This window comes from Acipenser ruthenus, chromosome 24 (genome assembly GCF_902713425.1).
Source record: "Acipenser ruthenus chromosome 24, fAciRut3.2 maternal haplotype, whole genome shotgun sequence".
Classification (NCBI taxonomy): domain Eukaryota; kingdom Metazoa; phylum Chordata; class Actinopteri; order Acipenseriformes; family Acipenseridae; genus Acipenser; species Acipenser ruthenus.
In genome coordinates this window covers 26,056,555-26,071,765 of record NC_081212.1, presented here as the reverse complement: position 1 = coordinate 26,071,765, position 15,211 = coordinate 26,056,555, and the positions used below count along the sequence as shown (strand labels likewise).

The 15,211-nt window shown below is 43.2% G+C and overlaps 1 protein-coding gene across 5 annotated transcripts in view; it reads right to left on the bottom strand.

The window, feature by feature from the left end:
* Window positions 1-15,211, bottom strand: part of LOC117429744 (furin-like) — a 62,995-nt gene that overhangs the window by 24,709 nt on the left and 23,075 nt on the right. For all 5 annotated transcript variants that reach the window (XM_058999001.1, XM_058999005.1, XM_058999002.1 and 2 more), the window contains exons 3-4: window positions 6,032-6,130; window positions 138-233 (exon numbers count right to left, since the gene is read on the bottom strand). In XM_058999001.1, coding sequence (XP_058854984.1) covers window positions 138-233; window positions 6,032-6,130 — 195 coding nt within the window. The remainder of the gene's footprint in view (window positions 1-137; window positions 234-6,031; window positions 6,131-15,211) is intronic.

Here is a 15,211-nt window from a genome sequence, read left to right as displayed (position 1 = left end):
TGTAGTGCACAAAAATAAATAAAAAGCATGTTTACACAGAAACAAATCTAGTGTATTCTGCACACACACACACTGAAGATCTCAGGAGAAAGCTAGAATACTGTGCCTAAACCCCAATGTAGAAAAACACCACTCACCAGGTACCACTGCTCTGAAAATTTGGGATCAGACAGTTCGGAGTAAATATCTCTCTTCTTCCTTTTCTTCACGACTTGCTGTTCTGCCCAAACCACCTGGAATAAAAAATAAATAAATAAACACGTGCCTTCAGCCTTGCACAGCACCTCCTACTGCACAAACAAGGAACTACAACACCACCACTGTTCCGCAGCACCATTTCTGCTGGTTTGCAACCTCAAGAGTCTGGCATTTATGCCCTAAAGCCCTTGACATCTTCAGCCTGTCAACTCTAAGCTTACAGCATTCACCATGACCAATGCACTCTGTATACAGAAGCTCCAAGAATACAAAATGGTGTAAACTGGCCACCAAGGCATTAGTGTGCTGTAAATAAACCATTACTACTATATGGCAATTTGGTACAAATACAAGTTTAAAAAAAAAAAAAAAAACAGGACATTTACCATTTACAACATTGACCACTTATACAAAGATTCTTTGATTTGATGAATTAAGCCAAGCTTGATTTTACCAGCTTGGTTATTCATTTAAAGCTGCTGTTGTCTTCCAGGAGCCCCTTGGAAATGAGAAGTCAATCCAATGAGTTTACTACTACCAATACACTTTGTTCCAATGCAGGACATCTGAACTTCTCTTTATGCACTTACAAAAGGGGAAGACAGCACCAAGAGTGGCAGAACTAAAGTAATTTCATAATTTACGGTACAGAATATACATAAAAATACAAAAGAAAAGCTAAGAAACCAGAAGCAGCAGCAGCAGCGTGGAGAGGCTGAACCAGTACATGCTGCACTGAGGTACAGACCACACACACTGTACACACTCTGCAGGGTGTTTACCAGACAGAATAACTTGCATTATGTGGCTGGGTCCTTTAATCCAGATTTGCTGCAGAAAGTACAGAGTAAAGCAGATCCCACATTTACAGAAAGCAATAAACTGAACTTGATGCATACTGGCTGGTAAACAGCAAGGACAGAGGGACTGGAGGGTACTGAAGGACTGGTAGGTAATTTCATTTATTATGGGCTCCTCCTGCATGTAAACATTAAGCTGTGTTTAAGAACAGTAAGTAAACTAGACTAGTGCTGTACAGTGCTTCAGAGTAAGACTAGAACACTGTTTCAATAGAAGGACCTGTCTTAAGCGATAGCAGACTGTTTAACACTTCATAGACAGCAGCAGGTAACAATCCTTTAAAAAGACTGCTTTTTGCAGCAGCTGTTGGGGGTTAAAAGAAATAAGTTGCAAATTAAATTGTGGAAAGCAGGTTATGAGGTTTATTCCTGGATTCCTGACAAACCGCCCGTGTCCAAAATAATCCTTCATGCTGGCAAACCCCCCCCCCCCCCCAAAATAAAATGATATTTCAATATACTGTGGCTTGCTAATTTAAAACGTTCTTAATTTCACAAACCTGTTCCCTTCGACAGGGCTGGAGGGATCACTCCCCAGTAACCGGAAGGGAACCGCAAGGAACAGAAATCTTCAGGGAAACGAACAAACAAAGCAAGCTTGGGCCGGCTCTTTCATTTAAAATCCTCAATAAAACACGTATACTGATCCGATTTTAATCCCCCCACCCACTAACTCCTAAAGAGTCAGTCTGAATGCACTGTAAAAATCGCTGCATTACTTAACCCCTTTAGATCTGGAGTCTTGTCCAGTTCCCCTGCAACAGTACTGTGCAAGCCACAATTCAACTGTGCAAGATAACTTCAGGGAGGAGGAGGATGTTGACTTGGTTCACCCCTGAAGTTTGATATTCACTTGAAGCCAGTTGACCGTCAAGCCCCAAACACACCCCCACAGAGACGCATCACTCAACCCATACACCTGCCAAAAGCTCATTTTTTCCAGAAGGCATTTAGGATATTCACAATAAACAATGGACCGGAGCAGTTTAACCTGCAAATCCTACCCCTTTCATTTCCCCTGGAATTCTCCATGCACTCACACCACAGCTTTACTTGTTTTGTGCTGTAATCTGGAAGCTGCCCCCCCTCCTCCCCCAGTCAGGACACTGCAATCCCAGGATACTTCATCATTAAAAGAACATGAAGTTACATTCACAGGATCAGAAAGCAGGGTCCGGGTTTACATTTATACTCAATTACACCATGAGCAGGAGGGAGAGAGGGAGGCAGGCAGCTGGTGGAGATCAATGTGATTAAAATGGAGCTAAAGAGGATTGACAGAACCACAGCCCTGAACCCTTCCCTCCTAAACAGGGATCTTCCCTCCCACAATACCCAGCAACTGGATTTGGATGGGAAGGAGGAGTCAGAATGTTGAGGAATTCCACCAGTGTGACATCATAACTGAAGCGTTCATTACATAACCCTTATTTAATCATGCGTGCACAAACAGCCTCTGGGACACCCAGATACCAAGGCTGTCAAGCCCCTAATTTATGGCGACTGGGGAGTGGAGACTTTCCATGTAAATATGCAACAGACCAGATTTGCTTTAGGTCACAAGAGACACCAGGGTCAACGTACGAAATAGCAACATATGGTGTTGGGAGGCTTACCGATTTGAACAAATAAGGCAAGGCATTGGTTGGCACAAACTAAATGTCCCAGCATTGTTTTGGAGCACTGGCCAAGCGAGAGCGAGGAGACACTTCAGCACAGATGGTGCTCTTTAACTGACTAAACCCAAATCCAGGCAAACAAAACCAAAAACAAAAAAAAAAAAAAGAGAAATCTTGAGTAGAAGGCTCTCTCCTGCCAGACACAACCTTCAGCTTAAGGAGCAGCAATTTAATACTCTCCAAGCACAATGCCTCCTAATTGCAGCTTCAGCAGCCCTGTTGGATTTCTGCACAGGCTGTTATCTGTATGAGGGAGTACAGCGGCTCTAGGGATGGGCCATCATTAGGGCTGCAGAGGGGGACAGGAAGGAGTGTTATTCAAAACCCCATTAGTCCATTAATTTTAAACTTCAGGATTTGAGACCTGAAGATACACCCCCCAGCCTACTGAAGTGCAACGATGGTTAGTGAAAAACTGAAGTACATTTTAGGAAGGTCCAAATTCCCTTTACTAGCAGTCTCTCAATGTCTTCGAGTAGGAAATGCATCCATCAACACAAAACATTGGACATAAACAATACAGGACAAGAGACACTCCCTACAGGCCCCACGAATACATGTGTATTGCAGCCACAGCACTTTCTAAAACAGACAGCGAGATTAAAAACTCATACCTAGATTGCAAGTTATTTTAATGTATTGCTTCTTTCATAATAATCTACTTCTCTTCTGCACAGCCTCCAACTGCGGGACAGTGCGTTCCACCAGAGTCACCGTGGAGACGCCAGTAAAAAGGGCGATTTGACTTTTTATTTGATTCTACTGCAAGAGACTGGAGTACCAGTCACTGCTGCAGTGATGGAGAGATGAGCATGAAAACCAATTAGAAATGCATTAAAAAAAAAAAAGCAGCACTATCCCACAAGCAACTAAAAAAAAGTCCAACTATTTCTGCAGCAGTGACTTTTAGCTGGTCAGGTGGTTTAGAAGATTGTTACTAGCTACTGTACTGATGCCCTACCAGTTAAATACATATCACATTTAACATTTAAATAGAAGCATTCATTTTATTTATATATATATATATATTTTTTTACACACACACACTCATACATGTATAAAACTAAACCCACAAGAAACATGTTTAAAAATGGTATGTCCTCGACTGCTCTGGACGTCCAGTACTGACCGAAGACTTCCAATGCAACAGAAATTGTTTAAAAACAATTATTGCTATCACTTCATAATCGTTTGAAGCTGGGAGGCTCGCTGTTTATGCTGCTGTGGGGGATGGAGGAATTAAAACAGGAAAATAGAAATGCTGCCCTGACTGATATCGCTGGCAGAGGGGAGGAGGGGGAGGGGGAGCGGAAGGGACAGTGTAATCTGTTATTGCACCTGTTCTCTGCTACATGTGCGTTGAATTTGCCAGCCCTGTTTTGAGCCTCCCTGCCCCCCGCTATTGCTATTTTGACCTGCCTCCTTGCCATACTAACCTCAAAACAGACTGGGTTAGAAGCCAAAACCACAAGCCACTCTGCTGCTCTAAACCACCAGCAACAATCCATTTCAAAGCCCTGCTGGAGACAGGCACTGCCAATAGAAAAGACACGCTAATCTTGCATGAGCACCACCAACAGTAGAGTCATTTCAACCGACCCACAGAGCCAGGATTGGCTCGTGTTGTAAATACCCAAGTCTTTACCCCTGTGCAGCGTGCAATTCAGGATCATACCCTTGAATGCACCATGGTGATGGGTAATGAATTCCCTTTCAAAGTGCAGACAAACATTTCTCAATGTGGATAACAATGGCTGGTATGTTGAAGAGGGCTCTTGGCCGAGCCCTGGGCTGTCTTTAATGAGTCTTGAACTATGAAAAAAAGAGATATCCAGGGGTTATTATTTAAACCCTGCATCACCCCACTGTTAGACAATAGCGTTGCACTTTACAAAAACTTGACCGGCAGCCAATTTGGAATACAAGCTGGTATGGGACACTGCTACACAATTTCCATTGTGTTGTGCAGCAAAGACTAGAAGACAAAGGAGGATTTACTCATCTATTAAAAAGAACTCTGTCCACAACTGAGCAACTTGTTCAGACAGTTCTGTTTTCACAAAGTCCACAATGATTCTTTCCTGGTTTAAAAAAAAATAAAGACCCTTCAAAGCTTTTCCAACAGTTCAAGACAACTCATCATGCCATCTAAATTTCTCTGCTATTGGTTTTGTATCATTTCATGTAAAGTTGTAGCAAAACCAGTTTTATTGCTTCTCATTCAAAACACAAAAACTATTTTGGGCTGAATTCTGTTCCCAGATGGCTGAACAGTAACTGTTCCAGCATGAAATATAACCCTGGTTTAGAGGAGGAGGATCCAGAGATGACACTTGCCTTATTCCTCAAAAAGGACATTAAAACAAATTGCTTAGCTTGTGTTTCATTGGTTCAAGGGGGAGCTACAAGGGTGGAGCTGGGGGAGGCAAGGAAATGCAAATCAGGGAGGGAAGTTACCAGTCTTTTTCTATTGCTCCGATAAGCCAGGTTTGCAGGATGTAGTGTGTAGGGGGCAGTCCTTCCTGAAGAACATCTCTTCTATAAACTTCATTTAATGAACTCCAGACGTAAAAGTATGGACTAGACTCAATGAGGCTCCAATGGGTCATTAAATGAGCTGTGGAAAGTGAAGTGCAAAGAGGCAGGCGGTACACTGGTGTCAGTCTCTGTTTCCACACACCGAGTAATCATGAAGTACTGCAGGCATCGGTATTGCACAGCTTGAAGACCGGACAAGCAAAAGCTGTATTTAAGCCATTTGTAATAGCCATGCGAGACAAGACGGCGTTCCTACTGAAACTGCAGAGCTTCCCATGGCCAGCCACACGCTCGGATGCCAGTGAAAGAGCTCACACTCAGTCTGGTAATGGAATTCCCACAACAGCAGCTGGAGTCAGTGTATTTTACTCTATTTATAAATCCCTTCCGCACAGGGTGTATTACAATTTAAAGGCTTCGGTTTTCCTAGTTGCTTTAAAAATGCATTACTAAAAAAGAAAGATCTCAGCCACTTCAGAACACTGTCGCCTTAAATGTAGGCTGCCAACTTTCAAAAGATCATGCATTGTGCTCTTCACAGTCATCTTGCCCCCTCAAAGTGACTCTTACACCATAAAATTGGGAGGGTCAGCTGATACATGAAGACACACTGTGCAATGCATCCTAGTAACTGCCTTTGATCAGAGTATTTTCAAATAGTCACACTGGAATATACTGTAGCAAACCATTATGGATCTAAAAATGCATTGCAATCACAACCATCCATCCAAATAAGAGATCCAAGACGCTGGTTACCTGCGGTTCTTTTTGCAGCTTGAGGTGACGGGATCCGTGTTCCAACAGTGACCTCTTCACCACTGCACGGTGCTGGAAGTGATAATACTCTCCAAATATCTGAAAGAGAAACAAAAAAAGATAGATTACACATTTAAGAATTACTGCTTCTATAAATAGACATTGAAAATTCCATTTCACTAAACTGAAATTTAGCAGCCTTGAACTTAAGGATTATGATAAATAAATAAATGGCACACCCTGAGGGAGTGAAGGTTATGCAAATCTCTCATGTGCTGCTTTCATCAGATTAGATTGTTTTAAGAGCAGAAAATGCTTCAGGTATATCAAAACTCACTCATATACCTGAGCCTCTGGCGTTCACACCCTTTTAGGGCACTTTCACACAAACATCATTCCCACTGTCCTTTCAAGGAACAATTCTAGTGCAGTTTCCTTCTCCCACCCATTCTGCAGGCAGGTCATTCCAATGTGTTGAGGAACAAGCGTTTGTTTACAAGAATGATTCTTAATGCTACAGCAAATTACAGTACAGGAAAGCAAAGCAGTAGACGCAGTGGCACATGGGTCCTTCACCTCTTCCTGTGGAGCTCCCTTCTCAGACGAGGGCTCGGCCAGTCATGACTAATCTGATCCATGGATACAGCACTTTACCCTTGTGTGGTACCCGTTTAAAATCTACAATACTCTATGCACGAGTCTTGAGGACCCATTGCTGACGCGAGGCAGACCATGGCATAATAAACTAAACCAATCTTAACAAATGCAATTCCACTCATTGCTCATTCTGCCACGTGTCAAGGAAAAAAATGCTCGGTTTGCTCGAGACAATAACCTTTCCCAGTGTCTCCCTGGCCCTGCGGGAATTCATTATCTGACAGTACAGAGAGGAGTCTCCTCCACTGCACCGCTCAAAACAGCAGGGCTGTCTGCAGAACCAACCTGACACCTCACAAAACCAATCGGCTTCACCATTGAAATCGCCACTGCAGACACAGAAGAAAGCACTGGGGGAGGGGTCTGCTGTGCTTCACTGGAAGGATGGAGGAGCACCACGTCCTGCAATATCACTGTGCCAGCTTCCATATTATAGAAAGAGATGTGGCATGGCATCCCACAGTGTCACACTTTATTCTGTATTGAAGTCTCAAGGGCTGATTGAGACTCTACACATTGAGATGGTCCCAGTCAGGTTCCCACCAGATTTCCTAACTGGTGCTGTACTGGAAAGGGGGGCAGCCTCTCACACCGCAGCTCATTTCATAATTGCACCCCTGTCACATGCCAGAGGCAGTGTGGTCCGGTGGTTAAAGAAAAAGGCTTGAGGTCCCCACTTCAAATCCCAGCTCACTCACTGCGACCCTGAGCAAGTCACTTAACCTTCTTGTGCTCCGTCTTTCGGGCGAGACGTTGTAAGTAACTCTGCAGCGGATGCATAGTTCACACCCCCTCGTCTCCAGGTTGCCTTGGATAAAGGCATCTGCTAAATTTGCACCCTCTAGGCCAATCCTCAATACTAGATGTTCTTGAATGAATTTGTCCTCATATCCCATACCAACACTTAAGATGAAGTGTTATTAAAGACATGCTTTAGACCGTAAGCCCAAAAATCAGTCCCAAAACAGGAATTCCTTCTACAACACCAGCTTTTGTGAATAAAAGGGCAACAACCAGTTTAATCCCTGAAACTCAGCAGGCAGATCAGCCCAGATGAAATGTCACTGAAACCCTGGGAGTCAGTGAAAGAAAGCCTACAGAGACCTTGGGAATCTTCTCTCCCTGGGGGAAAGAAGAAAAGAATAAAATAAAAAAAAAAAAAATAATCTGCATTCAGCTGTGTAGAAGGAAGGCTCTCAGGAGGGGAACAAGCCATAAGCAGGGTGGATTGGAAGCCCTTACTGCAGAGAAAATCAGGAAATTAAACCCGATAGAACTTTAAAAAGGTCAGGTCAGTTTAACAGGAGTACATCAATACCTCAGTTCAGCCCCTTATGTGAACTCGAAGGGAGGAACAGAGCTGCTCAGCCCACTGAAGCACAGGGTGTGTAGGAGAGTCTGTGCCATTTACTGAAGCTGCATGTATTCCACAACAGCAGAGTCCCTATTCAATTGATTGCAACAGTTGCAGACCTACAGTAGATAACCGTGTAGGACCAAGTCAATAAGATATGGTTCTGTACGTGCAAATTATGTAACTATTCAATTTTGGTGCAATTCTGCTGGTTTAAATAAATAATCTGTACATCAGGGATGTAAAAAAAAAAACAAAAAAAAAAAAAACAACAACAACCACATTGCATAGTCCTTTGATCCACCGCATGCACAACTTCAACAAGCTAGCAAACTGCCAAAACTTCATGACACTTGTTCGTGCCAATTAGAAACAAGTTGTTTTGCAGAAAAACAAATGCAACAGCTACAGTACATGCGAGACAGCATCACAGACGCCCCCTGCCCTGCTGAGGGGGTAAATCGGTGCAAAGAAAGATGGACTGTTTCACAGAGAGGGGGGCAGACAGACACAGACCACAAGAGCAACCACAGCACTGACACCAGGGAGACGAGACAGGGTTTTAATCTAGCACCTTACCTTTTCTAAAATCCATCTACAATAGATCTAGCTTATATATAGTGCAATGCATTATACATTAAAAACGCAGTTGAGATCAAGTCAGCCTTCATTTCGTGGTCTTCTCCTCCAGACACTGACACATTGCACTGTACCAGGCACTGGAGCTGTCAAGAACTAAGCAAACAAACCAGGTGTGTTTCAAGAAGTCTCTGGCACCAAGCCCTGTACAGGACTGGCAGAACGGACTGATTCAGGGAGACCTGCTCTGTTTACAGTTACATTAGCTACAGTATTTCTCATGTGGGCCACACACAAGTACTGTATGTAAAATAGCTAGTCCTGACCACATGTTAAAGATTACTGTTTCAAATGACCTTTCCTATAGAAATGCGTTTTCCCTGGAGCTCCATTCCTGCTTATATTTAATCCTAAATAAAGCAGGATTACAGCATTGACACAAATAGCCCTCCTGTACACAAATTAAATAAAAAGGGAAACAACCTTGAGGGTGGGTGTAGGCGGAGACATGCGAGGAGCACAATCCTACATATTCAGCGTGAAGGATTTTCATAGACCAAAAAGAAAGAACACAATTGACATTTAGCATGAAAGTGTGAGGGGCTTCAGGAGCTGCTATTGTTCCTGACAAAGGCATGGAAATCAAACCTGTTTCAGTGAAAAGGACAAGCATTGATCTGGGACACGCAAGGACAGAACTGCAGGGGCAGCCAGAATACCCTTCTACTGCTCCTGAGCTTAAACCAGACAGCAAAGGGCTGCAAGCACAGGGGCATCTGCATCGAGAGAGAAACACACTGGCACTGTGTGCTGCAACAGCTCGCCTTGTGGTAATGATACACAGCATATTTATATTACTCAAATATTATCCTAGGCAAACAGATCCCACTTGACAATTTTGCCATCTCGGTTGTACGCCTTCTACCTTCTAGTAGCTTCATTTTAAAACCTTCAAGTACCTGTGCACTATTTCAAAAGCAGAGATGGAAATACGGCTCCTATTGCATAGCAGTTTACCCGATTCTAGGATTTACTCTAAATCTGGATTAACCACAGTGTATAGGTTGCAAGCGGAGGTGTGTCAAACTGCTATGCAATGGAAGTCTTATTTCCATCCCTGTCACAAATGTCTATGTAAGATTTGTATTCCCCATTCTAGAGTATGGTACACAGTAGTGAGACGGAGTAATTACTGTACATGTTTAACTCTGCAAAAAAGTCTAGCCAAGATGGCAATTGTCCCACTTTGATTGGATGCTTAAAAGCAAGTAGTTATTAGGTGCCAGCTGAGAGCTGAATTCTAGCTCTGTCCCTGAAGGACAGAATCCAAGAAAGTTTAACAGAAACTTTCCAAACCAAGTACAAAACAGGAAGAGAGCAGGAGCAGGCTGTAAACAACCCCAGGGCCAGGTACTGTACTGGGCCAAAGCAGCCACAAACTATCCCTGTGTATTTAGAGGCTGCCCTGCCAGAATGCATGCTCTCCGCCACAGGGGCGCAAGTTATTTACAATTTCGATTTTTCTAAGAACAGCTGAAAAGGACCTTTAGGAACAGAGTAGACATGACCTCAACACAGACCGCACTACAAGAAAGGCTTTACTTAATTATATGGAGGGACAAACATATTCCAGTAATCCATGCTAAATAAGGTCCAGACTCAAATTTGAACTTCATTGGAAGGCTGTTCTTTAATGTAAAAAATCTAAAGCTGTCCAATATACCCAGAAAGGGATCATTATGGTTGGCTTTTTTATAAAAAAAAAAAAAAAAAAAGGGTTCCCAGAATTGATTTGGAGTAAGTGTCCATTTATCTTGTACTTTCCAGAATACAAGGTTTACTTGACCCAGAACACACAGCCTTTGTTTCAAGGCAAGTACAGTTAAGAGCAGTAACCAACTGTAACCACCACTCAGCCAGAAGAAAGATAGTGTGCTCAGTGACCTTCAGAAAGCACACCCACCCTGCATACAGAGGCACACTCACAAGCAGAAACATGACATGTGTATGCAAGTTCTCTTTTGACAAACAAATCTCACCTTTGCTAGAACCCCAGACATTCCGCCCCTTTATTATCAAACCCAGAGAGGACACAGCTGTGAACGGAAGCCCCACAGGACACTGCAGCAGAACTGTACGGCACCACACTTCACATCCATGCACGATGGTTTAAAGTTACGATTGACAACACACTTTTTTGTAAGCAATTTAACACATGCTCAGTGCGACTTTAGATGGAGTGTCTCGTTACACAGTTGCAAAACTGGACATGCAGAGGAGTTTGCCTAGTAAACTGGTTTACCATTTGTGTTTCCTGGAAAAACATTAAAAAAAACAAAATTAAAAAAGTGCTTAATACACGTGTTACAGGAACGCAAATGCATCCATTGAAATAAATTGATGGATCTGTTTTTGTTAACTCACCATATTGTCTATAGCAAGATGCAGAAACTACGTTGTAGGTACAAATACCAGAGATTACATTACTGTATACAAACAGAAGAAAACAAACAAAAAAACCCACCAAAATGTAAAACTTAGCTTCAGATTTGTCCCCCCCCACCCCGCCCAGTTTTACCGACATGTTCTTTCACGGCACAAGGGAGCCACGCTCATCAGCCACCAACATTCCCGAGTAACTAATGAATCCGTTTATACTACATCGAGGTCTGCCACCCTCGTTCTTGTGGTTGGAGGAGACGGACGGCATCATAGCTGGGGGACAACTACTGCATTTGCCTGTTAAAAGTGGTTTTGAGGTTAAGAAATGACTAGATGTAGGCCTGCATCATCTTGAGGGTTAATGCAAGCTGCTCAACACAGAGCCCTGGACTGGCACCCACTACCCTAAAAAAGGACATGGGCTCCAGCACCTCCCTTCAGCTTCACTGATAACTGTACAGGCAGATAGGAGCCACTTAAAACAGCAGTTAGCCACTCAGCCCAGAGCAGTTTGAGTCACTCAATCCTTCCCATCTCTACATCAAGACACACAAGCTCCTGGAGCAGCAAGACCTCATTGATTCTCAGCAGGACTAATGCTAGCGAGCTTCTCTGCTCGCAGCGACGCAGACTGACAGAGGAAGTCACTACATTGATAATGGCCCCTGAGCAGGGACAGAAATATTTGTCTTTAGATTTACAGTTAAACAGAATACTACAGGAGGATTTCCCCTTGAATCCAGCGATGCTGGGAACAATGGGTGAACTCTGCAGCGGTGATCCTAGCAAACCTCACTGCTCGCTTCTTTCCGAGCTTGAATCTGTGTGGATCAGGATTCAACAGACCCAAGGGGTGACCTTGGCAAGCTACCCAGCTGTGTGACCCCATCCCTATTCCCTTACACCACAGATCCCCAGGCTGTTCTGGAAGCACCAGATCATGCAGTTCATCTGCTGGGAGTCCAAGAGAAGCTGCTTCAGCTTGAGACAGCAGTTTGCTGGGGGCTGCAGAGGGAGCGTTTCTGGCACCTTGTCCAGTTGAGTGCCAGGCTTGTGAAGCATGTGTGAAAGCAGTGGCTACTTCACTTGCAAAGCACAGAGAATGCAGCTCCCACTGAGCATTTCTGTACTGCGCCACTCATGTGACACTCCAGAAGTCAGTTCACTCATTAAAGAGGCTTATATTCAATTATTAATTGAATATTCACATTTGAAATGCCAGGTTTAAGAGGTGTTTATTTTGTCATTGCGTATAGGAGACACTGACAAGTTGGGCACCTTATGTGTTAAGTCCAGTTTACTTTCACAACAGTAACCTAAAAAAAAAAAAAAAAAACCCCAACCCTACACACGTAGCTTTGACTTACAGAATGTAAATTGTTACCAAAGTGTCTCGTAAACACAGGTGATGATTAAACTAGCTGATCTGTTATGCCTCATATCCCAGGAGAGCTTTAATGCAATAGAGCATTCAGAATGAATCATTCCTGCCTCCCTCGGTCATTTTCATAGCAGTCAGTGTGGCAATCTTAATCACACACACATGTAATTACATGTTTATCTGCATGATCAAGATCATACAGCGTCTACCTGTATGCGCTGGATTGCAATTAGATTTTTCAACCCAAACTAGCTGGGAGAAAGATTAACAATTTTAGCATTGCCATCTCTACCATGTTGTTACAGTAGGAGATTCTCCAGCATCTTCAAAGGGGTAGGGGGTCGGCACGCACTGCAGAGCATCGAGCAAAGGCAGCAGAAACCATTTGAAGACTATGCCGTTTCAAAGCTAGAATACAAAAGTTCATTTGTTTCTTCACCCCATTTAAATGCAAAGAAACAGCCCAAAGCCTAACCCATATTAGTCACATGGTAGGAGTAATGACGGTAGTGTGGCAAGAGTCCTTTTGCGCTTCTGAAAGATGAACTACTTAAGCACTGTAATGACCATGTATTAACATGACACACTGTTTAGTCATTCAGACACCACAAATCTCTCCACCACCAGGCTACTCAAGACTGCACCACGTTCTAGTAAAAATGAGACAGATCAGCCACAGGAAACCAGCCAAGCCGAGGACTGTGACAGGATGGGAGCCGATCGGGGATTTCAGACCAGCTTCTCTCGTTCCATCAATGTGCCAGTCTGGACCGGAAGATCAAGGCCTCGTAGAGGAGGGGGAGATTCTAATCTACAGTACACCACTAGCAGAATGGCTACAATAGAAATTTAAAAAGGTCTACCGACATGAATTAACTTATAAAAGCCAAAGCTGTCCAGTGTTTGTGCACTGGAAGATGATAGAATTACACAGACCACACGAGCAGTTACCAGCAAGTATTCCACACCTCTAGATTGTGTCGTCTAGTTTGCTGGCCACATCATCTGTGAGAATGCATGGGTGTATGGTTTGCTGCCAATCCAGTTTCTAATTAAATGCTGTATTACACAGTAGGCCATTGCAGTCTTTAAATGCAGTACAGGGCCCGGTCTATCTAGAAAAAATCTCCCCCCCCCCCCCCGCCCCCAAGTCCAAGGAGAGAAGCTGGTGTGAAAGTAATAAACTTAACCCCCCCCACCCAGCTCATTGATGTGAAAGATCAGATTAGGGTTAGGATGGCAGTGGGTTACACTACTTCTCTCGTTTGATGGAAAAAGCATTTAAACCCAGACAGCATAATGCAGTTAGCAGAAGTGAAATGACACCATTACGTTTGGAAGCTGCAAGTTCAGGTTTTATTTCAAGGTCATTTCAAGCATTCGTCTTAATTTCCCCCTAAAATGAAAAGCTGAATTGATTAAATTCACGAAAGAGTAATTCAAGACACAGTCCCAGATTGAGCTTGACAGGGTGTAATTGTGCTGGAGAGAGAGCAGAAAGGGAGGATGCCTTTCACTGTACAGTACCAGTAACATTATACCATTGGAAACAATTTCCAATTCATCTAGGTTATTGAAATGCTATTTTTAAAAGCCATGCTTTCAACAAAACCAAACCGTGCTGGGATGAACATTTGTTTGGTTTTTCCTACGATTTAAAAGAAAAAGCTATGCTCCAGTAAAAAAAAAGTCAAATCAATCCCTCAAACCATCCACTTTGACCTTTCCTACACTAACAGTTAAACTAAAATGGGCACATTTTAGAACCTGGTGCAGTGCCATCGTGGAAAACGGTGCATTTCAAAATGAGGCATGGCGCTCTGACTCCATGAAAACATCAGTCGCTGGCATGGGAACAGATACACAGTTAATGAAGTGGACAATGTTAAGAGCCGACAGAGAACATGCGAGCTAAAGACACCAAAAGGAGAGAGGAGTGCTGGAGGTCCTTTGATTTATTTATTCCATAAAACTGAACACGTTATTTTTCAAAGACAAGGAGGTATCATTTACTGTGGTATCATGTGGGGAAAACCGAGACAAAAACCATTTGATTAAGTCTTCGCATATTACAAATACTGCAATTCAGTTTATACAATCTACACACACTCCCTAGACGAAGGTGACAAAACTACCTCCCCCAGCTCTAGTCATGTTGACTAGGTTCATATGACTGAACAGCATGGCTTTCCATTAATGAAACAATCTTCCCAACGTTCAGACTCTTCCATTAGCGTACGGTTCTGCCCCATCATTCCCATGCTCCACTGAGTTCTATACTAGATCATTTCAAGAGAACCATTTTGTGAAAATGTGCTTTATAAAAACAATAGTTATATTCCTATGTGAATTCATGTGGAAGTCCAGCCCAGTACTTCTATTCTGAGCTGCAATGTATAGCATTAGCATGAAGATGATTTTACTGCAGCCCAGTGGTACCGCTGCCTCGTCCAGCATCCTTCCCAAACCATTATCTGAACTGAATTTAGAAACCCAGAGCCTTGTCAAGGACTAGTTCTGGTCAGGACAGGGTGTACCAGTGTTTATAGAGCAGGCACGGAGACAGCTGCCCCAACACATACTGGAATTTAACTTGAGCAGATTCACGTCATTTAAGCAAACTATTACAAAACAACAAACATATTCCGGGCACTAGTATGTCTCGATTTAGAACAGCAGCCAATACACACAGGTGGTCTCTTAACTTTAGGAAATTCACCCAAAATGTGCAAACATCAAGGAAACTAAAAGTTAATGGACTTTAAAG